At 42.8% G+C, this 20532-nt stretch overlaps 2 protein-coding genes across 4 annotated transcripts in view; one reads left to right on the top strand and one right to left on the bottom strand.

Moving 5' to 3' along the window:
* Cbx5 (chromobox 5) overlaps positions 1–12458 on the bottom strand; it is a 41838-nt gene extending 29380 nt beyond the window's left edge. The window contains exon 1 of the mRNA XM_036208266.1: positions 12307–12458. The gene's annotated coding sequence lies outside the window, so the exon portion shown is untranslated. The remainder of the gene's footprint in view (positions 1–12306) is intronic.
* A 534-nt stretch (positions 12459–12992) lies between these two features.
* Hnrnpa1 (heterogeneous nuclear ribonucleoprotein A1) lies at positions 12993–19174 on the top strand. 3 transcript variants are annotated; one of them, XR_004946804.1, is made up of 12 exons: positions 12993–13101; positions 13640–13756; positions 13974–14120; positions 14319–14529; positions 14610–14702; positions 14789–14881; positions 15045–15119; positions 15323–15481; positions 16040–16195; positions 16387–16452; positions 18767–18837; positions 19027–19174. XR_004946804.1 is itself a non-coding variant. In XM_036208771.1 (11 exons), exons 1-10 carry the CDS (start codon positions 13087–13089, stop codon positions 16440–16442), a joined length of 1122 nt encoding a protein of 373 aa, XP_036064664.1. In that variant the 5' UTR covers positions 12994–13086; the 3' UTR covers positions 16443–16452; positions 16680–17016. The 3 variants fall into 3 exon arrangements, 2 of the variants coding, with proteins under 2 accessions (XP_036064664.1, XP_036064665.1); XM_036208771.1 differs by lacking the exons at positions 18767–18837; positions 19027–19174 and adding an exon at positions 16680–17016 and having other exon boundaries at positions 12994–13101; XM_036208772.1 differs by lacking the exons at positions 15323–15481; positions 18767–18837; positions 19027–19174 and adding an exon at positions 16680–17016 and having other exon boundaries at positions 12997–13101.
* The last annotated feature ends 1358 nt before the right edge of the window (positions 19175–20532 follow it).

Here is a 20532-nt window from a genome sequence, read left to right on the forward strand (position 1 = left end):
GGTAACTTTACAGTACTTAGACAGCAGAGGCAGGTGGATCTCTGTGAGTTCGAGACCAGCCTGTTTCAAGACAGCCAAGGCTAGCTACACAGAAAGCTTGCCTCCTGGCGGGGTGGGGGGGATGTAATTTAACAATTTTTTTTTTTTTTTTTTTTTTTCCGAGACAGAGTTTCTCTGTGTGACTTTGCACCTTTCCTGGAACTCACTCTGTAGCCCAGGCTGACCTCGAACTCATAAAGATCCGCCTGCCTCTGCCTCCCAAGTGCTGGGATTAAAGGCGTGCGCCACCACTGCCCAGCAACAATTATTTTTTAACTGGGGGCTGGAGGCTAAAGCACAGCTCAGCTGTTAAGAGCAGTTGTTGCTCTTGTAGACCAGAGCCCAGAAACCCACAGGTGAAGATATTACAGCAACTCAGTGGCCAGTAACTCTAGTTCTAGGGACTCTCATGTGTTCTTCTGACCTTCACAGGCACCAGACAAGCATGTGGTACCCATACATACATTGGAGCAAAACCACTCATATACATAAAATAAATCTGATTTTAAAAACATTTATTTGTTTATCTGTGCAGGTATGTTTGTGTGGGGGCACACTTGTGCAACAGAATGCCTGTAAAGGTCAAAAGACAATTTATAGAAGTTGGTTTCTGCTGTGGATATCGCTCTGTGTAAATAAAGTTCTGATTGGCCAGTGGCCAGGCAGGAAGTATAGGTGGGACAAGAGAGAAGAGAACTCTGGGAAGTAGAAGGCTGGGGAGAGACACCGCCAGCTGCCGCCATGAAAAGCAACATGTAAAGACACTGGTAAGCCACAAGCCATGTGGCAAAGTATAGACTAACAGAAATGGGTTAATTTAAGATAGGAGAAGTAGATAACAAGAAGCCTGTCACGGCCATACAGTTTCTAAACAATGTGAGTTTCTGTGTGCTTTCTTGGTTGGGTCTGAGCGACTGTGGGACTGGCGGGTAAGAGAGATTTGTCCTGATTGGGCCAGGCAGGAAAACTCTAGCTATAGGTTTCTCTTTTTACCATGTGAGTCCTGGGATGGACCTCAGACCACCAGGATTAGCTTTGGGTAAGTGCCTTTACCCACTGTGCCATATTGCCAGGTCCAAAGACAATTAAACAACAAAAAAGTATCACTACTACAGCAGACCAGGCTGGCCCCTGCCTCCAGAATGCTAGAATTAAAGGCCTGTCATCATACCCAACCCCAAAGCAAATTCCCAATACTGGAAAGATAGGACTGTAATAAGTAAATCAAAGATGAAGCCAAACAGCTCGCTTAACCCTAAATGTTAGTTACTGCCCTGCCTATCTCACAGGGCTGAGGGTGGGGGTGGGGGTGGGGAAGACAAATTGGGCAGTGTTTTCTTTCTTCCTTTCTTTTTTTTTTTTTTCCCCAGAGTTTCTCTGTGTAGTTTTGGTGCCTGTCCTGGATCTTGCTCTGTAGACCAAGCTGGCCTCGAACTCACAGAGATCCTCTTGGCTCTGCCTCCCAAGTGCTAGGATTAAAGGCATGTGCCACCACCACCCGGTGGGGCACAGGGTTTTCATTAGACATGGAAACAGTGGCATAATTTCTTAGTTTCTCTTTTCTTGGTGAGGAGGGAAAGGAAAATATTGGGATGGCGTCTCATTTTGTAGTCTAGGCTTATCACCAACATGCAGCAATCCTGTTGCCTCTGCCTCCTAGATGCTAGGATTAGAGAAGCACCATCCAAGCTTTGTAATGTTTATTCCTTTTTCAAAGGTCAACAGTGGCATCAAATCTCCTGCCAAGTAATGGTTATTTATGTATTCTACTTTTCTTATCAGTTCTTAAATAACTTTCAGTTTGATTTTTCTGTTTCTGTCTTTTGAGATGGGCTCTCATTATATAGCCCAGGTTGTCTTTGAACTCATGTGATTCTCCTAATTCAGACTTTCAAATTATTTGTTGTTGGGGTTGGTGCTGGGAATACACCAAGCTAGCACCTTGCATAAACAAAAGCTTTTGAGCTGCATTCCCAGTTGTTTGACCCCTGAGTAACTTTGGTGTTATATAGTACTCCAAATATTTGGAGACTTCCCAATGTGTAACTAATTTCTAATACAACTGCATTAAGGTCGGAAACACTTTATATGATAGCATCCTTTTGAATGAGACTTAAATATTCCATACTACTTGAAAACATTTCACTGTTGTGTAAACTATTCTACAGGTGTCAATTATATCAGACTAGTTGATAATGTTGTCTTCTACTTTCATACTTTTCTACACATTTGTTTTTATCAATTGGCTAAATTTCCATTCCCATTTTTCCTTCATGCATTATGAGTGAGTGCGTGCACACATGTGAGGCTGAGGATGAAACCCTGGGCCTAACACATGCTAGGCTAACACGATCACTGAGCTATATTCCCAGCCCCTAAAGCTTTTCTTATTAGCTGTATAAACACTTAAGATTATTATGTCCGTTTGATGAATTGATTCCTTAATTAACTAACCTGCTGTTATTTGCCCAACCTATTTCATAGGTCTGTTATGGAAAAAGAACAAGAAAGCACTTTGGAAACAGAGGCAAAAATCTGACAATAAAGGAAGTTAAAAAATAACTTTTATGAATTATCTCTAAGTTTATCTATGCTGTCTCCAACTACTCATATAAATGAGACGTACCATTATCAGATCTTTAGACATAATTTATTGTTGTAAGATACTGAACAAATTAGCAGTATATCACACTCAACAACTCCCTGTGAAGAGAGTCTCAATGATTTAGGGATGAGAACAAGGCACACTGAGTTCAAGGATTTGCTTCAGAAACCAAACTTAAAACTTCCCAGCTTGTTAGCTGACCTTTTTAGTACAGGGCATTTTATTCCAACATAATTATACCTATTGGCTCAGATACAAACTTGCTATATTCTGAGGAATGTAGATTACAATCAGGGAGTACTTGAATTCAATGTGCTTCCTTGGCTCCATGGAAAAAAATGGGAGTATGATTGACCTTGAACCAATCTTTTCAAGTATACCTTATCAATCTCATGAATTCTAGTATCCTTCCTAGCTATGAAGCCTAATACAACACACACTCAGCAAATCTATATGTTAAAACTTCATGTGAAGAGATGGAAGGTGGTGGCACACGCCTTTAATCCCAGTACTCAGGAGACAGAGGCAAGTGGATCTCTGTGAGTTCAAGGCCAGCCTGGTCTACACAGAGAAACCCTGTCAAGAAAAACCAAAACTGGGGCTGGAGAGATGGCTCAGAGGTTAAGAGCACTGACTGCTCTTCCAGAGGTCCTTAGTTCAATTCCCAGCAACCACATGGTGGTTCACAACCATCTGTAATGAGATCTGGCGCCCTCTTCTGTACACATAATAAAAAAATCTTAAAAAAAAAAAAAAGAAAAAGAAAAACCAAAACAGACAACCCCCCCAAACCAAAACCCTGCATGTGTTCTTTATTCCATCTATAAGATAGAAAATATGACAGTGCTTAATTCTGATCAAGTACTTATTGTCACTAGAAAGGAAAGTTCAGAACACATGGCCCCCAAATTCACTAAAGGGAGTAAAATGGCCCAGCCAGTTCACTACACTTTTTTAAAAAGTTCATGCATATATTTAATTACAGGTTTGTCTGTCTACGCCAATAGCCTAAGGAGTTGAGAAGCAACCAGCAAGTCAATTTTATGCCTCTTAAGTTCTAGGTAAAAATGCCATACTATGCCAGGCGGTGGTGATGCATGCCTTTAATCCCAGCACTGGAAGGCAGAATCAGATGGATCTCTGTGAGTTCAAGGCCAGCCTGGGCTACTAAGTGAGTTCCAGGAAAGGTGCAAAGCTACACAGAGAAACCCTGTCTCAAAAAAACAAAAAAGGCCATACTACTACACTGGTCAAAGTGTTAGAATAAATTATAATTGAGATAGGGTCTTACTACATAGCTTTAGCTGACCTGAAACTGGGTATATAGACCAAGCTGGCCTCAAACTGAGGCCATCAGGCTTGGCTTGATTTGCATTTTTAATTATTGGCATTTAAAAAAAGAAAAAAGCGGGGTTGGGAATTTAGCTCAGTGGAAGAGCGCTTGCCTAGCAAGGTTCGAGCCTCAGCTCCAAAAAAAAAAAAAAAAAAAAAGAAAGAAAAGAAAAGAAAAAAGTTCTAGGCCATACTGGTCCACAGAGCAAGTTTTGGGATAGCCATAGCTACACAGAAAAAACTGTCTCAAAAAACCAAAAAAAATCTGGGAATGAGTTCAAGGTTAGCCTGATCTAAATGGAGATCAGCCCCAAAACCAAATGCAGCTGGGTTATGGTTGGACACACTTTTAATCCTTGCACTTGAGAGGCAGAGGCAGGTAGAACTCTGGGAGTTAGAGGCCAGCCTGGTCTATATAGCAAGTTCCAGGACAACTAGAACTATATCAGAGACCATGACTCAAAAATAAATAAATCCAGGTTTGGGGACTGGCCTCAACTTGAGTGGTTCAGAGTGCTAGCTGCTGCAGTGGAGGAACTGGGTCAATTCCCAGCACCTTCATGGCTAACCACCGTCCGTAACTTCAGTTCTCTATAAGCCCTGGGCTCACACGTGGTCCACATACATGCATACAGGCAAAATACTCAGACATAGAAAGTCAAGCTAAAAGAATTTTTTTTTTTTTTTTTTTTGGTTTTTCGAGACAAGGTTTCCCTGTGTAGCTTTTCACTTTTCCTGGAACTCACTTGGTAGCCCAGGCTGGCCTCAAACTCACAGAGATCTGCCTGCCTCTGCCTCCCCGAGTGCTGGGATTAAAGGCGTGGGCCACCACCTCCCCGGAAAGAATTAAAAAAAAAAAAAAGACATGATTTCCATGTGCAGCTCTGGCTGTACTAGAACTCACCTTGTAGAACAGGCTGGCCTCCGCCTGCCTCTGCTTCTGAGTGCTGGGACTAAAGGCATGCACCACCACCACCACCACCACCACCCAGACAGAATAAAAAAAAAATTTTTTAAATAATCTTTTTTGTAAAATTATTTGGATGTAAACTTATTTGAGGGCTGGAGAGATGGCTCAGAGGTTAAGAGCACTGGCTGTTCTTGCAGAGGTCCCGAGTTCTATTCTCAGCAAACACATGGTGTTTCACAACCATCTGTAATGAGATCTGACACCCTTTTCTGGCATACAGGCAATATACTGTATACATAATAAATAAATCTTTTTTTTTATTTTTATTTTTTTTGGAGCTGAGGATCGAACCCAGGGCCTTGCTCTTGCTAGTGCTCTACCACTGAGCTAAATCCCAAACCCTATAAATAAATCTTAAAAAAAAAACAAAACACTTATTTGAATGACAGTCCCCCTCAAAAAAGATTTATATCCTATTCCCATGAATCTGTGAATATTACCTTATATAGCAAAAGTTGTTATTAGAAGATAAGAGGGGGGTTGGGGATTTAGCTCAGTGGTGGTAGATCGCTTGCCTAGCAAGCACAAGGCCCTGGGTTCGATCCTCGAACCAAAAAAAAAAAAAAAAGATAAGAGGGGCTGGAGAGATAGCTTAGTGGTTGAGAGTGGAAGGGACCTGACACCTTCACACCAATGCACATAAAATAAAAATAAATTCTAAAAAAATAAGAGATGAAAGAAGAGAAATAGATCCTGAGTCACCCCAGTAGGCCTTAAGTACAAGCATATTTCTCTTTATAAGAGGCAAAGTTCCCAGACAGGCATCCAAAGAACAGAATGAGAACAAAAAGGGATCTCATGCCATAAACCAAGGGATGGTGACCACCAGAAGCAGGAAAAGGAACATATTCTTTCTAGAGTCTGTGCAAGAGTTTAAAGACCTTTTGGGGGGAGTTTTTCAAGACCATTTCTCTGTGTAGTTTTGGTGCCTGTCCTGGCTCTCACTCTGTAGCCCAGGCTGGCCTCCAACTCACAAAGGTCCACCTGGCTCTGCCTTCGAGTGCTGGGATTACAGGCATGTGCCACTGCTGCCCATGGAGTTTAAAGATTTCTAATGCAGATTTCCAGCCTCTAGAATCTTCTGCAGTGTGCTGCTATAGAAGCTACAGGAAGCTAGTAAGGAGGGAAAGTAAACTTAAAAAGATGAATAACTGGGGAGTTGTATGATATGGTGGTAAGGGAATGTACTTAGTATGTTCAAAGCTCTGGGTTCAGCCTCAGCAGCCAATCAAAAAACAAAAGAATTGTATTTCAAGTAACCCAAAGAATGTTTAAGACTTCTTTCTCTATTTTTTTGTTTTATTAAAAATATGGAACGCTTCATGAATTTGCGTGTCATCCTTGCGATTCTTTTTTTTTTTTTGAGCTGAGGATCGAACCCAGGGCCTTGAGCTTGCTAGGCAAGTGCTCTACCACTGAGCTAAATCCCCAACAAGAAAGAATCTATGTAGACCTGGCTGGCCTTGATCTCACAAAATATGACTGCCTCAGTTTCCCAAATGCTGGGATTAAAAGTGTGTGCCAACATGCCTGGCCTGACTTTTTTTTGAGACAGGGTCTCTCTCACCAAGTAGCTCAAGCTGATCCTATACTCATCCTCCTCTACCTTAGCTTCTTTGTTTTTCTTTTTTGACACAGGGTCTCACTATGTAGTTCTCGCTGTCCTGGAACATACAGCTGGCCTCAAACTTTAAAATATATGGCTGGGTAGTGGTGGCACAGGGCTTAATCCCAGCACTAGGGAGACAGAGGCAGGCAGATTTCTGTGAGTTCGAGGACAGCCTGGTCTACAGAGTGAGTTTCAGGACAGCCAAGGCTACACAAAGAAATCCTGCCTCAAAAAACAAATAAATAAATAAATAAAACAAAACTTTAGAAACACACGTGCCTCGTCATACCGGAGTGCTGAGATTACAACCATTTGTCACCGTGCCCAACCTAATTTTTTTAAGGCGGGGTCTCACTATGTTGACCACGTTGGCTTCCCTAGCCTCAAAGTCAAAGAACCACCTGCCTCTGCCTCCCAAGTGTAGTGGCCTGTTGCAAAGAACCTTTAATCCCTCATACCAACGGGCAAATGAAAAAAACAATTGCAATCTACATCCAGGTGTGGTGGCACACACCTTTAATCCTAAACATTTGGAAGGCAGAAGCAGGGAGATAGATCTCTGTGACTTCCAGACTAGCCAGGACTACATAGTGAGACCTTGTCTCAAAAAAGCATGATACATTTGTTCAAAACAGACCTGCAGACTTAAGAGGCTGCCAACAAGAACAGTGTAGGTTTTTCCACAAGGACAGGGGTTGAGCTCCTGGACAGACTACACACAGACACAATGGTCACTGGGGGTGCTCTGCCAGCACAAGTGTAAAGCTGTCACCAGAAACGAGTGTGTGGCTTCAAGTGACTCACAGAGAGCAACAGATCCACAGCTTTCACTGTACACAAGCCAATTCCTCTCAGAATGACCTATGGTTTTGTTTTGTTTTTTTTAAGAACTTTAAAAATTATATGTGCCTGTATGTTTGTTAAAGTCATCTTCTAAGTGCAAGGAAAAAAGTAAAAGTTCAAGTCAAAAAAAAAGATTGGCTGTTCAAAGGTCATGAATAACAATGTGTAACAGTCATACTGTACCAAATGATAGCTATATTGTTTGTAAACTCAATATAGTGTAGCACTGGCCCGCTTTTTTTTCCCTTCAAGTAACTGCAAACAGGAAACCAGAGCGGAGCCCCAGGCCAGGACAAATACTGCCCTCCCTCCCCCGCAGAAGGGGGGGAGGTGGTCCTACACCCTTTTCACATAAAATGGGCCCCATCTCCTCTGTGTGGGGTGGTGGGTAACCAGCCTGCTGAGCCCCAGCCCTGCTTTCCCTAGAGTGTCTTTGGGAGAATGCAGGAAGAATGAACGGGAGGGTGAACTTTTGGCGCTGGTAAAAGCAGCAATGGTGGGTGTCTAAGAATGAACATTTAACAAAAACTGGCCCACTCTTTGCCCTCCCCCACACAGGGTTTCTCTGTGTAGTTTTGGAGCCTGTCCTGGAACTCGCTCTGTAGACCAGGCTGGCCTCGAACTCACAGAGATCTGCCTGGCTCTACTTCCTGAGTGCTGGGATTAAAGGCATGTGCCACCACTGCCCAGCCACTGGCCCACTTTTGAGAAAGGTGAATGTATATAAAAATTATCAGAATAGGGGCTGGAGAGATGGTTCAGTATTTAAGAGCAGAGACTGCTTGAGACCCAAGTTCAATTCCCAGCACCCACATGGCAGCTCATAACTCTGTAATTCCAGTTCCAAGGGACTCGACACCCATGGCAAAACACCAATGTACATAAAATAAAAATTATCAGAAGAAAGGACAAAATAGTAAAAGTGCTCTTTACTAAGTAGAGTTATGTAATCTTATAAAAAAAATAAAATAAAAAAAAAAGCACAGTGCAAGGCCCTGGGTTTGTCCTCAGCTCCAGAAAAAAAAATGCTATGCAGAATATGGGGTGGCAGCTTTAATCCTAGTACTCAAGAGGCAGGAGGGATCTCTTGAGTTCAAGGCCAGCCTGGTCTATGGAGTGAGTTCCAGGACAACCAGAGCTACACAAAGAAACTGTCTCAAATAACAAAAACCAAGCTAAGTGGTTACATAAAACACCCCCCCCCACAAAAAAAAACCAACCCAGAAAGCAAGAGCTAGGGCTGTACTGTACGTGGACGGCAGAACTCATGATAAACTTGCAGGAGGACCTACTGCTTAATCCCCAGCACCACAGGAAACTGAACATGGAGAATCACAAACCTGAAGCAGGGTCTCCTAAAGCCTGGAGTGGCCTTTAACTTGCTGAGGATGGCTTTGACCTGGTCCTCTTTCTATTACTTCCCTACTGCTGGGATTACAGGCCAGCACCACCATAGCAGGTTTATTCCCTGATGGGGATTAAACAGGACTCCAAGCATGGTAGACCAGAATTCTACCAACTGAGCCATATCCACAACTTTGAAATTGACCTGATTATTAAGAAAATGAGCCGTGCGTTGGTGGCACACCCCTTTAATCCCAGCACTAGGAAGGCAGAGGCAAGTGGATCTCTGTGAGTTCAAGGCCAGCCTGGGCTACCAAGTGAGTTCCAGGAAAGGCACAAAGCTACACAGAGAAAGCCTGTCTCGAAAAACCAAAAAAAAAAAAAAAAGAAAGAAAGAAAATGAAATACATTACAGATGAGAACACAGTACTTTATATGCTTGTTCGTTGAAACTCATTTTAACATGTGTGCAGACAGGATCAAAAGTCTGGTATGGTAGGGTCGTGCCAGTAACCTCATCACTTGAGAGACTGAGGCAGGAGGATTGTTTCAAGTCAAGGCCAAACTGGGCTATGTAATGAATTGACAACATGAACAACAGAGACTTTGTTTTATAAAGGGGTAGGGTGGGGGTGGGGGCTAGAGAGATGGCTCAGCATTTAAGAGCACTGACTGCTCTTCCAGAGGACCAGAGTTCAATTCCTAGCACCCACACAGCAGCTCACAATAATTTTTTTTAAAATCAGTGTAAAAATCTATAAAGAAACAATGTTAAGTGCCTGAAATATTCCAAAAGAATGTCAACATTGGAAGCATGGTGGTGTATGCCTTTACTTCCAGCACTTGGGAGGTAAAGGGAGGGGGATTTCTGTGATTTTGAAGTCAGCCTGGTCTACAGAGAGTTCCAGCACATCCAGGGATACACACATACACATACACACACACACACACACACACACACACACACACACACACGTAAAAAGAAGAGAAAAAAAATGTCAGGAAGGAGCCCATGTCCAGTAAATAGAAAGACCTATCCAAGGCAGGGCTACATCTCCAGCCCCTTATTTGTCATTTTCTAGCAAGCCACAAGATGTAATAAATCCTGTTTATTTATGAGACACTGTCTAACTATATAGCCCTTGCTGGCCTGAAATTCACAAAGCAGACATGGCTGACCTTGAATTCAAAGATTAGCCTGCCTCTGCCACCAAAAGTGGCAGTGTAAACCTATGTTTACACTGTAAGAAATAGTAAAATTTTCCTTTTTATGCCAAGACACAAAGGCTAGTCTATAGCAGAGGAAAAACAGGATTGTGATCCATCTATTAAAGACTATTCCTTAACACCTCATCTCCTCTACACTGTTAACATCAATTTAAAATATCTGAAAATAAGGTGGGCGGTGGTGGCACATGCCTTTAATCCCAGCACTCGGGAGGCAGAGGCAGGCGGATCTCTGTGAGTTCGAGGCCAGCCTTGTCTCCAAAGCAAGTTCCAGGAAAGGCGCAAAGCTACACAGAAACCCTGTCTCGGAAAAAAAAACAAAACAAACAAAAGAACAACCAAAAAACTGAAAAATAATAAATTCTAGCATCAGTCATTTTAGATTGAGACTTTTATTCTTCATTTTTGGTACTGTTTTAAAGTTGAAACATTAAAAAAAGAAGGCAGAGTGACAGTGGTGCACACCTCTGGTTCCAGCACTCGGAGGTAGAGGTGGGGGTTCTCTGAGATCAAGGCCAGTATGGTCTACTCCATATAAACCAAGTTCCAGGACAGGCATGGCCACACAGAGAAACCTTGTCCTGAACCCTCTCCGCCCAAACTGTATCAAGGTAGATGCCTGAGAACACTATTACTTTGGAGCTGAGCTCTGCAACTGCATTATTAGCATAAGTAGGTAACCAGTTATAAAATGTGTTTGTCAAAGTACCAGTGTGGAAATCTCTATTCATTACAAACTTCACTAGTCTGTCAGGCATGGTAGCATAGGCTTCTAATCCCAGCACTCAAAAGGGAACAGCCTGGGATATAAAGTTTCTCAAAAACAAAACACAAAATTAAGCTGAAATCATCAGTCTTTTGTACAAAGTTGGAAAATATTTTCTATAGGTGTTTCGAGACAGGGTCTCACTATGTATCTCTGGCTGTCCTAGAATTCTGTAGACCAAGGCTGGCCTCAAACTCAGATTCATCTCTCAAGTGCTGGGATTAAAGGTGTTCAAACTAAGCCAGGCTGGCAAGTATTTTCTAATTACAAGTGCACCTCAAAAAGTTATTCATCATGGAATACAAATATTACTCCTTAAATCAGCAGACAGGTTGTAAACAAAAATTATGTATTTGTCCAGATCCTCTGGGAAGTGTGGGCATTATCAATACCAAAGAGACCAGGTGGTGGTGGCCCACACCTTTAATTCCAGCACTCCAGGAGGCAGAGAAAGGCAGAGCTCTGTGAGTTATGAGGCCAGCCTGATCTACAATGCAAATTCCAAGGCAGCCATGGGGGTTAACAGAGAAACCCTGTCTGGAGAAACTTTAATTAAAAAAAAAACAAACCTCAGATTAAAGAATTGGAGACCTGAATAATGGTGAGAAGCACATGATGACTGGAAACAAAAAACCAAATGAATCCTTTTTTTATTAAGCTTTTCATTAATGACAATTAATCAAATATCAGACATACAATAGGCCTCTACCCCACTGTGTCCACAGAAGCAAAACACTTTGACATGTAGCTCTCAAAAACTTTCTCTGTGGCCATAGAAATAGAGATGCGTGTCCCTGAAAACAGGTGGTGGAGGCAAGCCTATTTTTTTTTTTTTTGGATGTTCCCCATTACAGTATTATGTAGCCTTTGCACTCTAAAATTTTAAATAGTCTCCTTTAAAAGTTTTCAAAAACTAAAACCTCCCTCCCTAAGTCCTTCAAAATATCAAGAGAAGAGTGGACCGTACCGAAAAGAGCAACTACGAGGCCAAACTGGAGGGGCACAAAAAAAGGAAAGAAAAGCATGCTCTCGTTAAGGTGATGGACTAAATGAACGCCTCCTTTACAGGAGTCACTGCAGATAAAACATGCACCCCCACAACTCCCTCCAAGAGCAAAACACCTCTTTCCGAGAGTCTACCCATTTAGGGGCTCCAGGCCGGGGTCCAGGAATTTAACCTGCCCACTCCCGCGCTCTCCTTGGAGTCCAGTCTCTGCCCCTCGAAGGCCGGCCTATGGCGCGCTTGGGGCTCATTGGCTCGGAGAGACGCACCTCAGGCGGGAAAACCCGCCTCCCACATTCCGATGGCCCAAGGGCCGATCAGTAGGCAGCTGTAGGAAGACCCAATTGGCCTAGACACACGCCTGTCAAACGCTTTGTAGCGCAGCTCAAAAGAACCTGCAAGGACTAGAACGTCCCGCCCCCAGTTCTCCTATTGGCTGGCCCGACCCAGCAGCCCCTTCAATGTCGTTCCCCCCCAGTCCAGCGGTCCATTCATTTCGTACAATAACGAGTCCAATTGGAGCGGTTCCAAGATCTCGTACGGGTAGTCTAGACTCTCTGCCACTTACCCGGGATCTACAGTGCTCACTCACACTTAGGCCTGCACGGTTCTTCTGTGGTAAAGCTGCACCACAAGCCACCGCTACCGCCGCCTTCTGCGCAACGCCAACCGCCCGCCAAAACGGATCCTTTCCCTGCGCCTGCGCAACCAATCCCAGGCCCAGACCTTTTTCTCCGCCCTAAACGCCTGCGCAAAACAGGACGCAGCTCCCGCCACTACGCAGGCGCCTTAGGTTCACAACCCTCTCCCGCCCGCCATTTCACGTGTTCCAGGAGGCAAGCGGAACTTCTTAGTGCGCCGGCGTAAACTCGCCATTTTTATTACACATGCGCTCTATGGTTGGTGGCTGAAAAAGTGGTACGAACTACTTTTCTAACGTATCGTGTTTTGCCAATGGTCGGCGCTGGAAAGTTATAAAAAGCATTTAAAGACATGGTTACATTCAAATACGAAACAGAAAACAAAAAACGACCATCTAGCCAATCAATCTGGTTAAAAAAAGCAGATCTTGGGGCATCAATGACTCCAAGGGGCGGAGACTGCCTAGAACGCCCAAACAGATGATGTCTCTTAGCAGGGCGGTTCCACAGGCCAATGGTGGGTGGGAACAATTTCAAATCTCCAATCAGAGTAAGGCAAGGGCGGAGTCTACCAATGCCGAAAGCGAGGAGGCGGGATAAAAAGGCGAGCAGAAGGTAGGCTGGCGGGTACGTTCGTTGGCTTACTCCTTTCTGCCTGTTGACGCGCCCGAGGAAGCATCGCTGAAGGCTCTCGTCTCCCTGCCGTCATGTCTAAGTCAGAGGTGAGTTGGGCGCGCTCTGCAGCTTCGTTTTCTTTCATACTTAAAGAACGTGGCGGGATTTGACCTGTTTTTGTTGTTGGCACCCGTGCTTTCGGTGTTTAATCGGTCTTTGCCGAGGCCTACTCACAAAGTGCAGGTCGCCATTTTGTCCTCGCAGTCGCCATGAGGCTGCCGACCGCTAACTAATTTCCACGCACGGCTTCTTGTGGCAGAATTCAGAGACATACAATTTTGAGTGCTGTGACTCTTTTCTTTTTCCTTTTTTGGCTTTATCTAATAACTGTTTTCAGGAGCCATTAAGCGTTAATGGCGATTGACCAGTCCAGCCCATGTCTTTTGTTGCGCGTGCGTGGAGAGTGGGGACGCATGCGCTGCTTGCTAGTGCCCCAGCAGCACCTCCTGGCTGGGGAGGAGCACGTGGCCCTGCGCAGCGATAAAGAACAATAAAAGAAAAAGAGTGCGGCCTAGGTCGATGCGTGGCGTTGCTTCCTCCTCCCAAGTTCCATCCCCGTCGCTAATCGCTCTTTCCTCCATTTAGTCTCCCAAAGAGCCGGAACAGCTGCGGAAGCTCTTCATTGGAGGGCTGAGCTTCGAAACAACCGACGAGAGCCTGAGGAGCCATTTTGAGCAATGGGGAACACTCACGGACTGCGTGGTACGATTAGAGGGAACAAAAAGCAGAGCTGCTTTCATTTTATTGGTTTAATCTTGTTGCATTTCTTAGCCAGATGCTTTGTAAAGGTAAAGTGGTATAGTTTTAAAAAGTCTTAGTTTGGGGGCTTTGTATATATGTGAGTCTGGGCGTGTTCAGAGTAGCAATGGTGTTAGGACCAGAGGTCAGTCAATAAGTTGATTGAATTAACTCTAAACAGGTAATGAGGGATCCAAACACCAAGCGATCCAGGGGCTTCGGGTTTGTCACATACGCCACTGTGGAGGAAGTGGATGCTGCTATGAATGCAAGGCCACACAAGGTGGATGGAAGAGTTGTGGAACCTAAGAGAGCCGTGTCTCGAGAAGTGAGTAGTGTTTATTAGTAGTTGGGTTCTCTATCTGGAGACTATAATCCAGGCAGACCTCAAAGCAGAGAGATTACATTTCCCCTCCCAGGGATTAAAGGCGTGGTCTCCACAGCGGTCTATCATTTGGAAGTTTGCTGGTAATGACAAACAAGACATTGGAGTGTTCTAAATGACTGAAATGGTTTTTCCTCTTAGGATTCTCAGAGACCGGGTGCACACTTAACTGTGAAAAAGATCTTTGTTGGCGGAATTAAAGAAGACACTGAAGAACATCACTTGCGAGATTATTTTGAGCAGTATGGAAAAATTGAAGTGATTGAAATCATGACTGACAGAGGCAGTGGGAAAAAGAGAGGGTTTGCTTTTGTCACTTTTGATGACCACGATTCTGTGGACAAGATTGTTAGTAAGTGACATGTTAGATTTTCCTGATGATTGTGGAATTCAAGTGTTTTTAAGCCCTAAAATTTTAACTTTTTTTTAAAGTTCAGAAATACCATACTGTGAATGGCCACAACTGTGAAGTCAGAAAAGCCCTGTCGAAGCAGGAGATGGCTAGTGCTTCCTCCAGCCAAAGAGGTATTCTGTTGCTTAGTTAGAATTTATAGAGGCTAGTTTGAATTATTGCAAGTTGGTCTAATGTAATGATCCAAACATCTCTTCAGGTCGAAGTGGTTCCGGAAACTTTGGTGGTGGTCGTGGAGGCGGTTTTGGTGGCAATGACAATTTTGGTCGAGGGGGGAACTTCAGTGGTCGTGGTATGTATTTATTTTGGATTTCTTACTGCCTTTGGAACTCAGGATAGCTGCTGGCCTGTGTTTCCAGCATTTTAGATCTTACCCAAATGTAGTTCTCATTACATGACAGTTAGCATTTCATTCGTTCACTTGGAGCCTGTTTTAAAGCTTTTGTTTCTTTTAGGTGGCTTTGGTGGCAGCCGTGGTGGTGGTGGATATGGTGGCAGTGGGGATGGCTACAATGGATTTGGGAATGATGGTAAGTTTCTTAAGGAGCCCGTAAGTATAAAGTTTTCTGGCAGCCTGCACCTTTAGACTAGGCTAGTAGTAGAGACTAAACCTAGTGCATGACAGAGTTCAACCAGCCCCATAATACGCATGCTGTGAGCAGGACTAGCCATTATGCTTAGATTTTTATTGTTAAATACTTTTGTCTTATTGAGAAGGCTTGTATTCTTGTAGGTGGTTATGGAGGAGGCGGCCCTGGTTACTCTGGAGGAAGCAGAGGCTATGGAAGTGGTGGACAGGGTTATGGAAACCAGGGCAGTGGCTATGGCGGGAGTGGCAGCTATGACAGCTATAACAACGGAGGAGGCGGAGGCGGCTTTGGCGGTGGTAGTGGTAGGTATCCAGTGATGCAAGTACTTGGTGTGATAGCTAGATTAGCCTTAGAGTTTTATGCCCGTGTTGGACTTTTACAGCTCTTAAAGCATTGTGGGTACACTGCATGGTACATTAAACAGGCTTGCTGTGCTACCTCCTCCTGGCTTTAAGCTGGGGCCGCCTCCCCAAAAAATAAGTAGGTGGATGAGTGGTTAGTGGTATCTTCAATTTGAGATAATTAGATAAACACTAGCTGGATTTAGTATCTAAATTCCTTTGGGACTTCAGGCATTTAGTTGATATATCCAAGAGATCTCTGCATTGGCCATGAATATAGAAGGCCTGCAAGTCTAAAAAGTGCTTGTGAGTGCCACTGAGGAGAAAACTCAGTTTGTCGTTAGTGGGGTTGACTTTTTCCTTTCTGTAAATACTGGATTATTAACTGAATGCCTTACTCGGGGAATGAACTATAAGGGTTTTGGAGTTAGTTTTGGAAGGAGAAACAATCTTTCAGAACACTAAATAGGACAGGCTCAGTTCTCAGGTCATCAGTAAAGGCCTTCTTTCCATTTCTAGGAAGCAATTTTGGAGGTGGTGGAAGCTACAATGATTTTGGCAATTATAACAATCAGTCTTCAAATTTTGGACCAATGAAGGGAGGAAACTTTGGAGGCAGAAGTTCTGGCCCTTATGGAGGTGGTGGACAGTACTTTGCTAAACCACGAAACCAAGGTATAGTAATGTAATGAATATGGCAAAAGTCTGATGATAAAATCACACCCTCCCATCATCCTTGAAACCTTACTAGCTCATAGGTGCGGAACACTTACAGACCATTATTGAGTTTGTCTCTATTATTATAAATCAAATCATGGCTATTACAAATGCACAGTATTAAAACAACATTGTTGTCATGCTTTCAGGTGGCTATGGTGGTTCCAGCAGCAGCAGCAGCTATGGCAGTGGCAGGAGGTTCTAATTACAGCCAGGTAAGTACCTGTTTTGTGTGTGTTCATTAAATTTTATAATTGAACCCAGTAACCCTAATATAGCTGAGCAGTGCAACATAGTTAACATTATAATTACAATAAAATGGTGGATGTTAAGTTAATGTACAGTTCAGCAAAATTTGTGGGAAACAACTTGCTCTATTGGATTGTAGCCTTGAGTCTTAATGTGTTTTAGATTAACAACTTTATTCCATATTGTTCAACAGGAAACAAAGCTTAGCAGGAGAGGAGAGCCAGAGAAGTGACAGGGAAGCTACAGGTTACAACAGATTTGTGAACTCAGCCAAGCACAGTGGTGGCAGGGCCTAGCTGCTACAAAGAAGACATGTTTTAGACAATACTCATGTGTATGGGCAAAAAAACTCCAGGACTGTATTTGTGACTAATTGTATAACAGGTTATTTTAGTTTCTGTTCTGTGGAAAGTGTAAAGCATTCCAACAAAGGGTTTTACTGTAGACCTTTTTTCACCCATGCTGTTGATTGCTAAATGTAATAGTCTGATCATGACGCTGAATAAATGTGTCTTTTTTTTTTTTTTTTTTTTTTTTTTTTTTTTTTTTTTTTTTTTTAAATGTGCTGTGTAAAGTTAGTCTACTCTGAAGCCATCTTGGTAAACTTCCCCAACAGTGTGAAGTTAGAATTCCTTCAGGGTGGTGCCAAGTTCCATTTGGAATTTATTTATAATTGCTTGGGTGGAGAAGCCATTGTCTTCAAAAAACCTTGGTGTAGTTAAACTGCCAGTTACTGTTGTGACTTTAATGAGTTTTACCATTAAAAGGGTCATCCAAGCAAAGTCACAGTTTGGTTACAATAAAATGGTTGTTGGCACACCCTATGCAATATCAAAATTGAATAATGGTATCAGAAAATAACAGATGGGAATGAAGTTTGTGTATCATCCATTATCATGTGTATCAATAAACGATTTAATTCTCTTGAATGGATTGACAACTGTATGGATTTGGGACTGGCAGAGATTTGGACTTTCCCTACCCACTCTACCCCTGGTAAATGTTGATTGTTTGTTATCACAGTGCAAGTTCAGAGCTCTGCCAGAGTAGAAACCAACTGCTGGTTTATGCCACCCATAATTTCACAGATTAGAAGTGTTGGGGCATCTTAAAACTGGTTATATATAGTAAGGACTCTTAATTGCTATAAGAGCAGGCCATAGTGAAGGAAAACTGCAGTTTAACAGGGTCATGGGTGGGTGTGTCTCAAGGTTTTCTAGAAGTAATTGAGTTAATTAAAAATTCAAATTAGAAGTATAATTGACAATATTTCTGTGTAACATTGCATTAACAGCAGTTTTCCTTCACACTGTTATTCTGAAGTGTTTCCTATTTGTATAGAAAATGAATTCAAAATAGTTACTATCCAATAATTGTTATTTGTGCATAGATGCTTTTGAGCTTCCCATTTGGTGCCCTTTTAAGTGCCATTGTACCTGGTAGCATAGATGATTTGTTTGCCATAGGACTTGTATATTCCATCTCACGGTGTATTGCTTGGAAGTTTTGGTGGGAGGGAGGGAGGGTGGGTGGTGGGCTGGGGGGGGAGCATGGATGGTAGTTCCATGATACTGGCTGAGTTTGCAATAGCAGGTGGAACCTTAACTATTGAGGGAGTTTGCAGAGACCTCAGGAATCGGGACAATGCCTTTAAAGATCCAGGAGATGTTCAGCTACTAGGAACTGCTAGCAAGTATAGCGCGAATGGCTTCGAGCTCAGAAACTCTGCAGCTGAGAGTAGACACTTGTGGTATGTGGAGTACAGATAAGCCAGGGGCAGGCCTCGGCACCTCCATGAAAGCTAGGAGGGAGTGAAGTTTCAGTGACCATCGCGAGAAAGGAGGCAGACGAGAGTAAGGCACACACCTGACTCTTAGGACTAGCAGGCAGAACCAGAAGGAAAGGTTTTATTGCTATGCTAGTAGGTAAGAACAGATTTTACTTACATCCATATAGTTGTAAAGTCCAATTCTCTGTTGGATTTTTTTCTTAATATATTGAGCCAAAACTAGTCCAGTTAAGCTGCACTTGGTTTTTCTGGAGATGAATTGTTTTAATTAATGCCCATATTATTGTGAAGGTACATTCTGCCCTTTAATTTTACGTAACCTTCCTTTGACCCATTTTCTTAAAGCAATGGCTCAAAGTAATATTAGATATCTTTCCCCAAAGTGGTGGGTGGCTGGGTGGATCATTAATGGGAGGAGGGTGGGAGTAGTTTAAAAGATGGGAATTAACCTCACAAAAGACTACTTTTCTAAAGGTCGTTTACTTTTCTAGGGAGGAATCTGCTACAAGGCTTAACCACTGTTGTAAAATTTAAAACAAAACTTCAAGTTCTTGGCTAAAAGGTGAGTTTTTATGGTTGGTGATTTGCTGTCTAAAAGTTAAAAGGCAAGCTGCAGTTAAAAACCCAAGAGATACCTGGTTATTTTTGTAGCTGGCAGTTCTGGACAACAGAATGTGTAACCAGGATGGGTAGATAAAATTATATGATCCACTACTGTTTATATAAACATGACTTATTTTCTCTTTTGCAGGAACATCTTTATGAGAGAGAGCCTTTATTCTGGGCTACTGTACTTCATTCTCACTGCCATGCAGTTGGGTTTTAACATGCTGCTAAAATCATTCAGTTTTGTGAATGGCTTAGTTTGGTTTTTTTAAAATAAACTACAGTTTAATTAACTTGTCTCTTTCTGGGATTTATGGCAAGTGACTTGGTTCTGTATTCTATGCAAATTCCAAATTTGAGTTTGGGGAATATGGGTGTCAGTGAATTAGTTGTCTTAATAAGCAATAAGCTTGACATTCTAGCACACAGTCTGAGTCATTTCTAATGAGTTTCTTTGACCCTTAAGTTGTATTTGGGGTGCATATGTATTGATGCATTATTAATGTTTAGGGGAGTGAGGTCCAGAACAAGCACCATAACTACAAAGGGAAACCCTGTCTTGAATTACACACAACACACACACACACACACACACACACACACACACAAAAAACCTAGAAAGTGAGGGTTAAGTGTTATAGAAATGACAGAACTAGGTAGTGCACACTAGTCCCTTTTTAGGAATGTCCAGCCCAGGTGAGGCTATGAGACAGACCCTTATAAAAATTTTTATTTTCTTAAGTGGAGAGCACTTAAATGTGAAGAGTATCCTTGGCTAACTACATGTAAAAGTATGGAGCAATCCCTTACCTCAGTGCTGGGAATATAGGCCTGGGTCACTATACATTCATACTGCTTTTTTTGTGAGTTTACATAGAAGGGAAATTTGCTGGGCCAAAAGCTGACAAAAATCCCAGATTTCCCTTATGTCCTTCATCTCTACCAGTTTTTCCTGTTAGGAAGAAGGCAAGTAAATAAATGGACAGGCTGGAGATAAAGTTCTCAGTGTAAGCTATGACTGGAAAAACAGCCAAAGAAATTGGGTGCTGCTAGGGAGATTTGATAGTGAGGCCGAGGCAAGAGAATGCTTGGACTTCTGAATAAGTTTGAGGCCGACCTAGTTTTTTTTCGTTTTTGAGAAAAAGTCATTGTATATCCTTGACTGTCCTTTGTCTCCAGAACACAGTTGTATTAACAAATGAAAGAAAAGACAAGGTAGTTCTTGAGCTGGGTTTGGCATACAGCATCTCAGCCCTTGTGAGGTAGAAGGAAGAAAGATTAGGAGCTCAAGGTCATTTCCCACTACACAGGTACAAGGCCAGCCTGTTATGTGGAACCCTGCCTATGTGAGTAACCGGACAGGGTTTTAGTTCCGAGCACCCCTAAACTCCTTCAAGGAACACCTCTTCTAACCTTCATAGGCTCCTGCATGATTATGGTACATATATTGAATCATGTACAAAGTAAATGTTTAAAAAAGATGAGGTGGGCTGGGTATGGTAGTACACACCTAATCCCAGCACTTTGGGGACAGGCAAATGGAACTTTGAATTGGTGGCTGATAATGTCTACATAGTAAGACCATGTCTCAAATCTAGAAGGGTAGAAACGATACCCCCCCCCCATTACTTGGAGAGCAGGAAGAGCTGGG

The sequence above is a fragment of the Onychomys torridus genome, chromosome 16, assembly GCF_903995425.1.
Source record: "Onychomys torridus chromosome 16, mOncTor1.1, whole genome shotgun sequence".
In the NCBI taxonomy this organism is placed as follows: Eukaryota; Metazoa; Chordata; class Mammalia; order Rodentia; family Cricetidae; genus Onychomys; species Onychomys torridus.

Bases quoted from the DNA above. Each gene is read 5' to 3' on its own strand.
- Hnrnpa1 (XM_036208771.1), top strand. The intron at 13,757-13,973 runs GTACGATTAGAG...AACTCTAAACAG, and splicing joins GAACACTCACGGACTGCGTG to GTAATGAGGGATCCAAACAC. The intron at 15,482-16,039 runs GTAGGTATCCAG...TTCCATTTCTAG, and splicing joins CGGCTTTGGCGGTGGTAGTG to GAAGCAATTTTGGAGGTGGT.